Below are 13,879 nucleotides of genomic sequence, written 5' to 3' on the forward strand. Positions count from 1 at the left end.
AGTCGTCTTTCCACCGGGGCAGTGAGTACAATGAGTGAGTAGGAGGGCAGGGATACAGCATATTGTGAGGAATATGTACAGCCTCCACTCTCCTTAACCAGCTCCAAGCAGAACCAGAACGACTACAGAAGTATAAGTGCATAGTTTCACATTCTATCATCACAGGCTCTGAAACCACTGTAGAGTAATGGGTAAAACCTTTGGGTTTGATTTTTGATAACTTGAAAAAGTTTAAGTAATTGCAATTGAGTGGACATTTCCAACACTGCTTTCCAAGATAGATTAAGATATTACCATCATCAGTGCTAGTATCTCACCAAGGATAGCATCTTTTGTCCAGTACTCAGAACTTGGGAGGAAAGTAAAATTCAAATGCAGCTTGGTAAGTAAACAGTATTTGGAAGAAAAAAAAATCATTCTAATCTTTTCAGGGATCAACTTACATCTAGAAATCTGAACGTGGATTATTGTTTCTTACCATGAGAACCAAAATAAATATGTCATAAACATCATCCAGATCCTGAAAATGAATGTTGACTAAGAAATGAGTTTTACTCTACAGAATAGTTTCTCCCGCTAAATCAGGTTGCCGGCATATATAACCACCTACATAATGCACTAAAACTAAAACAACCTATAGGTGTCTGTTTTTTGAAGATAGACTTCTTCCATAGCACAATTGTTTCTACTATTTACCTTTAAAGAATCTTTTCAATCCTGAAAACGAAGTTGCCTCTTTTGGGGCTACTTCATTTAGAATTTGATAAAGCACAAGTTTTTCTTCTCCCCAACTTCACCCTCCTCCTGAAAACTGGAATTTTTCTCAGGATTTCAACAGTAAAATAAATATGTTCCTTGTTTAGTATCAATACTAATTGTTTTAGCAACATTGTAACATTCCAGTGGGTTTCTCTGAATGTAGAAGAAGGGCATATGTAATGGGTTCTTTAATTTTGTTTTTGGGTTTAGCATGACTCCTCTCTTCTTGATGTCTCTACTCTTTGGCCTTACATTTGGGCAGACAATGTCTTTCTGTGTTCCAACTGAATATACTATGTATATAGAAAAGAGCGAGTGTTCATACTGCCTGGCTGTCAACACGACCATCTGCGCTGGATACTGTATAACACGGGTACAGTAGCTTAAAGTTTATTATTTATAGGCTATACATTAAATAAAATAAGAAAACAATATTTTCTGATTTTTATAGACACATGTACCACATTTCCGAAACCAGCAGATGTTCACCAATCCATTCCATTCTGCAGGAAAGCCCAAGAGAAATTAGAATTTAAGCATCTAAATCTAACAGTGGTTGGCTCCTTGAAAGTTCCTGTACATATGGTTTACATGCATGTACATTTTATATATTTGGAGAGAGATTTTAAACATGGTGCATGAGATGCTGACGATTTCAGTGTTCTACCAACTTATTAATAATGATGGCTTTTGTTAAGCGCTTACTATGTGCCAAGCACTGCTCTAAGCACAGGGGGGAGGATACAAGGTAATCAGGTTGTCCCACATGGGGCTCCAGTCTTAATCCCCATTTTACAGATGAGGTAACTGAGGCCCAGAGAAGTTAAGTGACTTGCCCAAAGTCACACAGCAGACAAGTGGCGGAGCTGGGATTAGAACCCATGACCTCTGACTCCCAAGCCCGTGCTCTTTCCACTGAGCCATGTTAGTGTGGATGGCTAGAGAAATATTTCTTAATCTTCCCTTTCTGTGGCACTTGCATACGGGGTACATTGTATTCTGAAATATTCTGAAAAACCTATAATCAGAGATTTAAACGAAGCTCTTTGAAATCCTATCCACACACTGTCTAAAACCTTTCTTTTTTCTTTTTAGGACCCCAATGGCAAAATATTTCTTCCCAAGTATGCTCTCTCGCAGCGTGTGTGTACATATGATGATCTCATTTACAAGACAGTGGAGATTCCAGGCTGCCCACAGGATGTAGCCGCTTATTATTCGTATCCTATGGCTTTGAGCTGCAAGTGCGGCAAATGCAATACCGACCACAGTGACTGTGTACAAGAGGCTAACCAGGCAAACTATTGTAGCAAATTACATTAGCCCTCCACTGAGGGGATTTTTCTGGCTGAATGAAATAGAAATGGAATTCACAACCCATGTTTAAATAGTCACTTCACTGCATTTTGCATTCCTAGAGTATAAAGTGAATAAAATTACAGTAGATTTCATAACATCTGTTTGCATCATCTGTATATTGTTTCACCAGAAAAATGCATGAAAATATTCGGGATGTTATTCTCTCCTTAGAAATAGTTAGGGGTCGCATCGAGGAAGGAATATTTCCCTACAGCTTGTTGGAAGGCAACACAGAGCAGGTAAGGAAGCAAAATTTAAGTGTTAGGAGGGGAGCAGCATGCTCAAGTGTTAAGAGCATGGGCCTGAGAGTTGGAGGGCCTGGGTTCTAATCCTGGTTCTGCCACATTTTTGCTGTGTGACCCTGGGCAAGTCATCTAACTTTCTCTGTGCCTCAGTTACGTTATCTGTAAATTGGGGATCAAGACTGAGAGCCTCATGTGGGACACAGTCTACAACCTGATTAGCTTGGAATTAACTCAGAACATTCCTAAATTTTGGGGGTTTTTCCACGATATTTGCCAGAGTTGCACATACCTGTGCAACGTACCTGTGCCTTGTGAGAAGCAGCGTGGCTTAGTGGAAAGAAGTTGGGAGTCAGAGGTCATGAGTTCTAATCCCGACTCCGCCACTTATCTGCTGTGTGACTTGGGGAAGTCACTTAACTTCTCTGTGCCTCAGTTACCTCATCTGTAAAATGGGGATTAAGACTGTGAGCCCCACATGGGACAATCTGATAACCTTGTATGTATCACAGCGCTTAGGACAGTGCTTGGCGCAGAGTAAGTGCTTAACAAATACCATCATTATTATTACTATTATACCTCATAAAAACGGTTGGTTCAACAGAAGCAAGAGAGGCTGGAAACAAACTTATGACACTAAGGGGCATTTCTGTGTTCTGAAGAAAGGAATGATGTCTTTTCAGTGGGCAAGGACAAGGTGCCTCAACCCACAGAACTTAGTACTGTCCAGGGGAGAAGGCCTACGGACAGGGAGACCATTGCATAGGAAGTTGCAATAATCCAAGGTGGAGATAATTAAATTGAGTATTGAAAAATCCAAGCGAAATTCAAGAGGTTCTTTGGCATAGACTCGGGTGATTCTCAGAGGTCTCCCAGGACATCAGGAAACTTAAGTTCATTGCTTTTCTTTCATGCATTCATTTGTATTTTTAAAAACACCAAACATTGCAGACTACTATATTAGCTACTTGGGGGAGTATAATAAAAGTAGTTGGCTTGGCCTTGCTTACACTGCAAGAGAAACAGTATGGTGTAGTGGATAGGGCATGGGCGTGGGATTCAGAGGGTAACAGGTTCTAATCCCAACTCCACCACTTGTCTGCTGTATGACCTTGGTCAAGTCACTTCATTTCTTTGGGCCACAGTTACTTCAGCGGTAAAATGGAGATTGAGACTAGGAGCCCCATGTGGGATGGGAACAATGTCCAACCCGATTTGCTTGCATCCACCCCAGTGCTCAGTACAGTGGGTGGCACATAGTAAATCCTTAACAAATACCCTAATTATTATGTATACTATCTACATGTGTCTACCTTATCTCATTTGAGTGTAAACTCCTAGAGGGAAGTATCACAGAATTGGGCTCAGTAAATGCTGAGAATGCAAGTTCCTTGAGGCCAGGGACCATATCTTCTACTTTGGTTGAGTTTTCCCAAGCATCTAGTACAGCGGTCTGTCTATTTTCATTTAGATGTTATGAAAGGTTCAAGCGGCATGATTTATGCCCACAGCCTTAAAATTACTTACTTGCCTATTTTCCCCGAAACAATTGATGCCCGGCAAGTAGGACAAAACGTTGATTCCATTTATCCCCTTCCCCGTGCACCAATTATGGGAAAGATAGACCAGAAAAATCATTATGTTAGGTGGTAGAATTTTACAAGCCCTCAACAACCAAATAGTAGAGTGTAAACAATGATGGTGAAAGATTACTGAGCTGCTGTCAAATAAAGGGCACCATTGGAAAAAAAAAACATTTTTTCTTAAATAAATGCAAACTAGAGGTTATTGTATAATATACTGCTCACTTTATATACCCATTCTGAATTTTCTGACCCACAAGAACACCAACATAGATTTCCAGTTTAACAGATCACCACAGTATTTTAGGAGGAGTGAAGAGTGCAAACTGGGGCAGGTGAGGAAAACATATATAAAGAGCTGGGGGAGAGCCCTGAGTGAATTACCTTATTGAGTGCTTAGCATGTGCAGAGCACTGTACTATTTGGGAGAGTACAATATAACAGAGTTCATATATATATTCCGTGCCCAAGATAATAGATATATAGGAGACAGCTGGGGGAGAGCCCTGGGTGAAGAAAGCAGATGAGAAAGGAAAGAGCTGGGGGAGAGCCCTGGGTGAGCAAAACAGATATGTAAGGAGAGAACATGGAGAGAGCCCTAATTGAAGAATGCAGATATATAAGGCAAGAGCTGGAGGAGGCCTGGGTGAGGAAAACAGATATGTAAGGAGAGAGCTGGGGGAGAGCCTTGTAGTTGTCTACAAGAAGCTGGCCGGGAGCTTCTGTTTCATGTGGAGGATGATGGTATGATTGGTTTTAATGCTTTCAGTTGGCTCCTTGTTTATCTCCTTTCTACTGTTACACTCCAAGTCTTGCTGTTTGCTCCTCTCGAACAAATCCCTTAACTGTTCCTTGCTCTCCCCTCTCCTCTATTTACTCCAGCTTTTCCCGGTGCCTTAAATTCCTCCCCCCTCACTTGACCAAACCACACTCCTCATCTCGTTTAAAAGCTTCTTTAAAATTCACTTCTTCCAGAAGGCATTTCTTAATTTATTCCCCCCTAATCCTGGCTGTCCAACTCCTTCTCTACCTCTATACTCATCGCATCTTTTTTTCAAATTATTCACTTGTGTCAGTTATTGAGACATAGTTCTCTTATTCATGTTATAGTCATCAATTTATTTCTATAGTGTCTCATTAAATTATGAATACCATGAGAAGCAGTGTGGCTCAATGGATAGAACACAGACCTGGCAGGCAGAAGGACCTGGGTGTCAGAAGGTCCTGGGTTCTAATCCCAGCTCTGTCTTTTGTCTGTTGTGTGATCTTGGGCAAGTGATTTCACTTCTCTGTGCCTCAGTTACCTCATCTGTAAAATGTGGGTTAAGACTGTGAGCCCTAGGTGGAACAGGGACTGTATCCAACACAATTATCTTTTATCTACCCCAAAGCTTGGTACTGTTCCTGGCACATAGTAAGCGCTTAACAAATATGATTAAAAAAAAGATGAGGGCAGGAATGGTGTATTTCACTTCTTTTGGATTTTCCCCCAGAAACCATTACAGTGTTCTGCAATGTTATGAGAAGCAACATAACCTCGTGGCTAGAACACGGGCCTGTGAGTCAAAAGCACCTGGGTTCTAATCCTGGCTCTGCCATTTGTCTGCTGGGTGACCTTGGGCAAGTCACTTAACTTCTCTGTGCCTCAGTTACCTCATCTGTGAAAAGGGGATTAAGACTGTGAGCCCCATGTGGGACAGGAACTGTGTCCAACCTGATTATATTACATCTACCCCAGTGCTTAGAATAGAGCTTGACACACAGGAAGTGCTTAATATATGCCGTTATTATTATTATTATTCTGCACACAGTAGTGCTCAACAAATTATTTCAGTAGTGATGTTGATACACTAATAATCCAATATGGACCTCTTTTCCAGGAATTTTCCAGGCCTTTCTTAAAGTTATTGATGATTTTGGTCAGCAATGTTTCCTGTGGGAACAAATATTTACCACACGGAGATTAAATGCTTTCCCTTTCATTTCTTTGAAAGCAACGACCTTCAAACTTCAATGAGTGCCCCACAGTCCTAGTCTTTTGGGATCTGGTACGCAACAATCCCATGTTCAGCCCACACACCCTTCATGATTTTGCCATCTTGAATCATGTCTCTTCTCAGCCTCCATCTTTCCAGACTGAAGAGCGTTAGTATTTTTAGTCTAGTCTCATCTGGAATCTGCTCCACCCACTGATCGCTTTGGTTACTTTTTATCTTCTCCAGACATGTATTTTTAAAATAATCCCTCCCCAAGTCTGCCAATATCCAGTACACAATCATACTCGACCATATTTTTCTAATTAATTAATTTGGTGGACAGCCTAACCTATGAAAGTTATATTCTGAAAGGTCAGTTTCCAAAGCTCAGTAAAGAGGCAATGATCATTTTACACGTGGAAGCCTAAATCCTTTCAGCGCCAAATTATACTAGGCATTTTCTTCCGCAGCCTGACATAGATGAAAGCTCCTAGACGATTTTGGTTTCTGGTTTCATTAAAGACTGACACCTGCCATGAGAGGACTTTGGGGGGAGTGCGAGGGAGCACAAGTCCAAGTTCTAATCTCAACCTTCTGTTAATATTCAACGCCGTTTCTGGGCAGTGGTGCCCGCAGAGTGTTTGAAATTCACCTTTTGTTTCTTGGTTCTTCACAGTTGCATGTGCCAATTCCACCGAAGCTACTGGATGGGGGCAGGGTGATCATCTTTGTCTCCTCCAATGGTGGGGTTCACTCTCCTTCTCCTCCCAGCAGGACACTCTGGCACAGAAGCCAAGTCAGCTTCTGCAGCCTGCTTGGCCATCCCAGGAAAAGGAGATGGGATTAGAGGAACAAAACAAGAGGGTCTCCTTGCCCCTCTCAGCCTCAGAATCGACTCTTCCCCAGAAAGGCTGGCATACCCTCTTGGAGCCCCAGGGTTAGTCTAGGCTGTAAGCTCACTGTGGGCAGGGAATGTGTCTGTTTAATGCTCTATTGTCCCTTCCCAAGCACGTAGTACAATGCTCCACACACAGTAAGCACTCAATAAATACAACTGAAGATGTGCTAAAGGGAAGAGTTAGAGGAATACCTTTCCGTCGGGCCCTTCCCAGCAGTATGGCGCTTTCTGGGGAGAGAAGAGGATCGGGACCCTCTTCTTCTTGCTAACATGTGACCTGACCTAGAGACCTAGCTAAGGGCCAGGCTCAGCAACAGTCATTAAGCCACTGGCCTAGTGTGGCAATGGGCAGGGCTTCTCCTCCGCCTGAAATAGTGGGGCCATTAGCTGGATCCTGGAACCCAAAAATTTCAGCCCCCACTATCCAGGCTTCTCCCCAGCCTGGAACCAGGGTTAAGAGGCATGAGCTCTTGTGGCCAGCTCTGCCAGTGATTACGTGACATCAGATAAGTCATTCATTTCTTTCTGCCTCAGTTTTCCCATGTGTATAATGGGGTTGACAATACTTATTCCTTCCTTCCTCCGTTCCTCGCTCCCTCCCTCAGGCAGCCCTAGTCTACTGTCAGCAAAAATGGGAAAAAGCATTGGGAACATCAGGGAGTCAATCAATCAACCAATCATTCAGTGATATTTATGGAGAATTTAATGTGTGCAGAGCCTGTACAAAGCACTTGGGAGAGTAATAATAATTATAATGGTATTTGTTAAGTGCTCATTATATGCCAAGCACTGATCCAAGCACTGGAGTAGATACAAGGTAATCAGGGTGTCCCATGTGGGGCTCACAGCCTTAATCCCCATTCTAGATGAGGTAACTGAGGCACAGAGAAGTTTTGACTTGCCCAAAGTCCCACAGCTGATAAGTGGAGGATCTGGGAGTAGAACCCACAACCTCTGACTCCCATGCTCATGATTTTGCCAACTAAGCCATGCTGATTCTCTACAACAGATTTCTTAGACATGATTCTGGCTCACAAGGAGTTTGCAGTCTAGAGAGGGTGGAAGACATTAAAATAAATTACAGATGGGGGAAATAGAAGATAAGGAAAAGTACTTAAGTGTTAAGAGGGAAGGGACAGGGTGACTTTCAAGTGCTTAAAGGATATAGACTGTAGTGCATAGGCAATGCCGAAAGGAGGGAGAATAGGGGAAATAAGGGCTCAATCAGGGAAGCCTCCTTGGAGGAGATGTGATTTTAGTAGGGCTTTGAAAGTGGAGAGAGTGGTGGTCTTTAAGACGTGATTCCTCCCTTCAAGGCCCTACTGAGAGCTCACCTACTCCAGGAAGCCTTCCCAGACTGAGCCCCTTCCTTCCTCTCCCCCTCGTCCCCCTCTCCATCCCCCTCATCTTACCTCCTTCCCTTCCCCACAGCACCTGTATATATGTATATATGTTTGTACATATTTGTTACTCTATTTATTTTACTTGTACATATCTATTCTATTTATTTTATTTTGTTAGTATGTTTGGTTTTGTTCTCTGTCTCCCCCTTTTAGACTGTGAGCCCACTGTTGGGTAGGGACTGTCTCTATATGTTGCCAACTTGTACTTCCCAAGCGCTTAGTATAGTGCTCTGCACACAGTAAGTGCTCAATAAATACGATTGATGAGTTCCAGACCAGAGGGAGGATAGGGGGCAAGGAGTCAGTGGTGAGACAGATGAGGTCAAAGTACAGCGAGTAGGTTGGCAATATAAGAGTGAAGTGTGGAGGGTGGGTCTTGGTTGGAGATAGGCAAAGAGAGATAGGAGGGGAAGAGCTGATCGAGTGCCTTAAAGCTGATGGTAAACAGCTTCTATTTGATGTGGAGATGGATAAGCATCAGTTGGATTTTGAGTAGTGGGGAGTTGAGGACTGAATGTTTCTTCAGAAAAATGATCTGGGCAGCAGAGTGAAGCATTGACTGGAATGGTGAAAGACAGGAGGCAGGGAGATCAGAGCAAGGAGGCTGATGCAGTAGTCAAGGTGGGGTAAGATAGTGCTTAAATCAGTGTGGCAGCAGTTTGGATGGAGAGGAAAGGGCAGATTTTAGAGATGTTATGAAATTAGAACTGACGGGATTTGGTAACACGCTGAATATCAGGATTGAATGAGAGAGATGAATTGAAGATAATGCTAAGGTTTTGGACTTGAGACAGGGAGGATGGTGGTGTTGTCTATAGTAAAGATGTACATTCTGTTTTGGCCATGTTAAATCTGAGGTGTCAGTGGGACAATCCACGTAGAAATGTCCTGAAGGCAGGAGGAAATGTGAGACTGCAGAGAAGTCTGAGCTGGAGAGATAGTTTGGGGAATCATCCATGTAGCGATGGTAGTTGAAGTCATGGGAGTGAATCCATTCATTCAGTGAATGAGTTCCCCAAGGGAGCAGTTGTAGATGGAAAATATTAGGGGATCCAGAACTGAATCTGGAGAGAGGCAGAGGAGGAGCTGGCAAAAGAGACTGAGAAAGAGTGTCCAGAGGGATAAAGACAAAGCCAAGATTAGATAATGGGAACTGCACTACTGCTTTTGCATTGGCTCAGCTCCACTATTCTGCTAAACTCCCCTTTCTAGGACCATAAATCCCCAAATAGGAATTCTGCTTATCCTGGCAGTTTTCTAGTGGTTGGCAGAATGAGAAAATGTAATGCCTGACTGTCCCACTAAGCAGGGAATTTGTTTGCACTAAAGTAAATCTAGACTCAAATTTAGCAGCATCCTTTGTCCGGCCATCAGGGTTTTCCTTAGATCAGTCAATCAACTGATCAATCAAAGGTATTTTCTGAGAGCTGCATGTAGAGCACAGGACTAAATGCTTGGCAGAGTACAGTACAACAGAGTCGGTAGACATGTTTGCTGCCCACCAGGTGCTTCCACTCTAGAGGATGCAGTGCCCAAGGGCAATGACGTTGATGCAGATCCACTTGTTCAAGGGGCAGAGGAGGTAGATGATCGGAGAATCCATCTTTAAATTTCTTCCCCTCTCTGCCCCATTCATTCATTCAATCATATTTATTGAGCGCTTACTGTGTGCAGAGCAGTGTACTAAGCACTTGGGAAGTACAAGTTGGCAACATATAGAGATGGTCCCTACCCAACAGTGGGCTCACAGTCTAGAAGGGGGAGACAAAGAACAAAACATATTAACAGAATAAAATAGAATAAATATGTACAAGTAAAATAGAGTAATAAATACGTACAAACATATATACATATATACAGGTGCTGTGGGGAAGGGAAGGAGGTAAGGTGGAGGGGATGGGGAGGAGGGGGAGAGGAAGGAGGGGGCTCAGTCTGGGAAGGCCTCCTGGAGGAGGTGAGCTCTCAGTAGGGCCTTGAAGGGAGGAAGACAGCTAGCTTGGCGGATGTGGGGAGGGAGGGCCCACAGAATGGGCTCTCAATAACTCCACCTCCTGTGCCCTTGGGATCTATACCTCTGCCAATAAGCCTTCTGATTGATCTGAGAGTCTTCACGATTGATAGTTGCTCCCTATGGTTGCTGGTAGCCCCATGCTCTTCTTTTCACCCCGTTGCCAGTTTGCCTATATTCTGGCCTGAGAAAAGGGGCAGAGATGGGGAGGGGGGAGAGGAGGGGTGGAAAATCCCCAAATACTCTGCCTTAATGAGGTGGAATGAGTTTATGGGGTAGTTTGGGAGGCCAGACTAGCGATTCATGGCCCTGCTGACAAGTTTTATTTCATGTCTCAGGTCCCTTTAATATAGCTCTTCTGTAGCTCAGGCATTGATACCATTCAGAGTCTAACATATGAACTTTTGGGGTAAAGACTCTACTTGCTTCTGAACATTTCCCAAGACATGCGCATCTCATGAAGACATATTCTTGCTGGACAGAGGAAAACCCAAACTATTTGAGGAGACTGGGAGGAAATCTATGTCCACAGCTCCCTAGCCTAATAACCTGTTTAGCAACAGTGATTCCAAGAATTCCTGACTCGGCAGCACTTCCTTCTCTAATGCCAGTACAAAACTGACTCCTCCAAGTAAACAGCAGGCAGTAAAATCAGTCCTAGGTAAAAGAAACCAACATTTCCATAGTCTGAAGTTTGTCGGAATATTTTCCTCGCAACTGGCAGTGGGTGGATCTGCAAGGAGCAAAACCGATGTTGGTTTGAGAAAATAAAGCAGACTCAATGTGGTTCTTAATGGCTTAGGCAGAAGTGGGCTGTTTCTTAGCTTTGTTGTTAGTGTCTTTAATTGTAGTTCTAAGGAATGGCTGAAAAGGGTTGAGCACATTCAGAGCAGCAGAGGTAAGCGCCAGGGCTCAGTGTCTGGAAAAATCTGATAGGAAGGAAGTGGGGGCTAATTGGGTGGACCTTCTACAATCAGGATTCCAAGGGCAGGCGCTGAGGCAGAACTAATGACTCGTGACATAGGGGACAATCCCAGCTAACATTATGTTGGTACAAAATGTACATTTGCACTGAGAGGAGTTGGCTTAAAAATTGATTTTTCCATTGTAAACATCCTTTCAAACAGTGCCCGCCCCAGGCAGCGTTGGCCAATGTTTCCACCAATAAAAGGCCCAGCGGCTAAGGAAAGGCAAACCCAAACCCCTGAATAGCCAGCATCTCAGACATAAGGAGGGGTTGGTGATGGAAACTCTGATACAAAACAATTCTGTGGACAGTGGAATTTGTGCTGCGGTCAGCGGTCATGCCCAAAGTCCATGTAGCCAGTTACTATAGTGAAAAAGTAAAACAATAATAATAATAATGGTATTTGTTATGCACTTATTATGTTCCAGGCACTGTTCTAAGTGCTGGGATGAATGCAAGATAGTATACAGGCCTGGGAGTCAGAAGGGCCTGGGTTCTAATCCCGGTTCCGCCACTTGTCCGCTGCATGACCTTGGGCAAGACCCTTCACTTCTTGGTGCCTCAGTGACCTCATCTTTAAAATGGGGATTGTGATTGTGAGCCCCAAGTGGGACAGGGACTGTGTCTGATTTGCTTGTATCCACTCCAGTACTTAATACAGTAATAATAATAATGATGATGGAATTTGTTAAGTGCTTACTATGTGCAAAGCACTGTTCTAAGCGCTGGGGAGGATACAAGGTGATCAGGTTGTCCCACGTGGGGCTCAGAGTCTTAATCGCCATTTTACAGATCACGGAACTGAGGCTCAGAGAAGTTAAGTAAGCCCACTGTTGGGTAGGGACTGTCTCTATATGTTGCCAACTTGTACTTCCCAAGCGTTTAGTACAGTGCTCTGCACACAGTAAGCGCTCAATAAATACGATTGATTGATTAAGTGGCTTGTCCAAAATCACACAACTGACAAGTGGCGGAGCTGGGATTTGAACCCATGACCTCTGACTCCCAAGTCCAGGCTCTTTCCACTGAGCCGCGCTGCCTGGCACTTAGTATGCACTTAACAAATACCACAATTATCATTATTATTATTATACAAGATAATCGTGTTAGACGCAGTTCATGTTCCACTTAAGACTCAGTCTTAATCCCCATTTTACAGATGAGGGAACTGAAGGACCGAGAAGTGAAGTGACTTGCCCAAAGTCACACAGCAGACAAGTGGAGGAGCCAGATTTAGAACCCAGGTCCTTCTGACTCCCAAGCCCATGCTCTATCCACTAGGAAACGTGCAGTGTTTTTTGTTTCTTGCATTTTGCAGGGGAGGGGAAACAGGGTCCAGACTGGCAGGTGCCTGTGGACTCGTGGACTTAGGCAGAGTTACAGGCTCGAGGCCTCAGCCATTATTTGGACACCTCTCCCACGGACTGGAGAAGGAATTAAGGGCGAAAGGGAAAATTTGCTACAAGGACAACAGATTTCCTCACAATCTTCCCTGTTTCGAGTGAGGGGGCCGCAGAAATGTTTGGCAGGTGGCAGGAAAACAGTTGCCCAAGTGCGTTTTTGAAGCAGAAAGCCCAGCAATTCCAACCCCTTCCTTAGTAATCAATCAATCAATCACTCATATTTATTGAGTGCTTACTGTGTGCAGAGCACTGTACTAAGCGCTTGGGAAGTACAATTTGGCAACATATAGAGACAGTCCCTACCCAACAGTGGGCTCCCAGTCTAAAAGGGGGAGATAGAGAACAAAACCAAACATACTAACAAAATAAAATAAATAGAATAGATATGTACAAGGAAAATAGAGTAATAAATGTGTACAAACATATATACATATATACAGGTGTTGTGGGGAAGGGAAGGAGGTAAGATGGGGGGATGGAGAGGGGGACGAGGGGGAGAGGAAGGAAGGGGCTCAGTCTGGGAAGGCCTCCTGGAGGAGGTGAGCTCTCAGTAGGGCCTTGAAGGGAGGAAGAGAGCTAGCTTGGCGGATGGGCAGAGGGAGGGATGTATAAGAGTGATGGGGCAGGGGCACGGGCCTGAACCAACACTGGGAGCTGTTTTGGTTGAGAGATGACCAGGAAGATGATTTTGCTGTGCACATCATCCCTCCCCAAAAGCAAGGTGTGGGAATACTATTTTCTGATCTAAAGGCCAAAAACGCACGGAGCTGGTGATGGTGCTGCCTGCCCCTTCCTCCACACTTCCCACCACCCTGGCAGTCGTTAGATCTGAGCCCTTTGGAGGGGTGTCTCTATATGTTGCCAACTTGTACTTCCCAAGCGCTTAGTATAGTGCTCTGCACACAGGAAGCGCTCAATAAATACGATTGATTGATTGATCGGGCCCGGCTGCACCCCAAGTGTCTGAGTTTTTAGAAAGCCAGGAAAGCTGTGGCAGGTGATTGCCGAGCTGTGTGGGGGTGACCCACCTGGGCGATGAGAAGCCTAAGAACCATTCCTTGAAGCGTTTTGTTCTCCTGGTTTTTACTGTTGTCTTTGTCATCGCTATTATTATCATTTCAATCTTTCCACCTGTGCCCGTCACCTCTGCCCCCCTCAGCTTGTAAACCAGGCACCATGTCAATTTTTTCAATTACCACATGCATTTATACACATCTCTATTATTCAGCTATTTCATCCTGTTACTTTCTCTTTATTGAAAAACTCTGAAAAATTTATGGG

General features: G+C 43.9%; 1 protein-coding gene across 1 annotated transcript; it reads left to right on the forward strand.

Moving 5' to 3' along the window:
• Positions 1 to 970: 970 nt before the first annotated feature.
• Positions 971 to 2,130, forward strand: TSHB (thyroid stimulating hormone subunit beta). Its single transcript, XM_038748716.1, has 2 exons — positions 971 to 1,132; positions 1,855 to 2,130. The coding sequence occupies exons 1-2, from the start codon at positions 971 to 973 to the stop codon at positions 2,080 to 2,082; spliced, it is 390 nt and encodes a 129-aa protein (XP_038604644.1). The 3' UTR covers positions 2,083 to 2,130.
• Positions 2,131 to 13,879: the final 11,749 nt, after the last annotated feature.

Source organism: Tachyglossus aculeatus, chromosome 7 (genome assembly GCF_015852505.1).
Source record: "Tachyglossus aculeatus isolate mTacAcu1 chromosome 7, mTacAcu1.pri, whole genome shotgun sequence".
In the NCBI taxonomy this organism is placed as follows: Eukaryota; Metazoa; Chordata; class Mammalia; order Monotremata; family Tachyglossidae; genus Tachyglossus; species Tachyglossus aculeatus.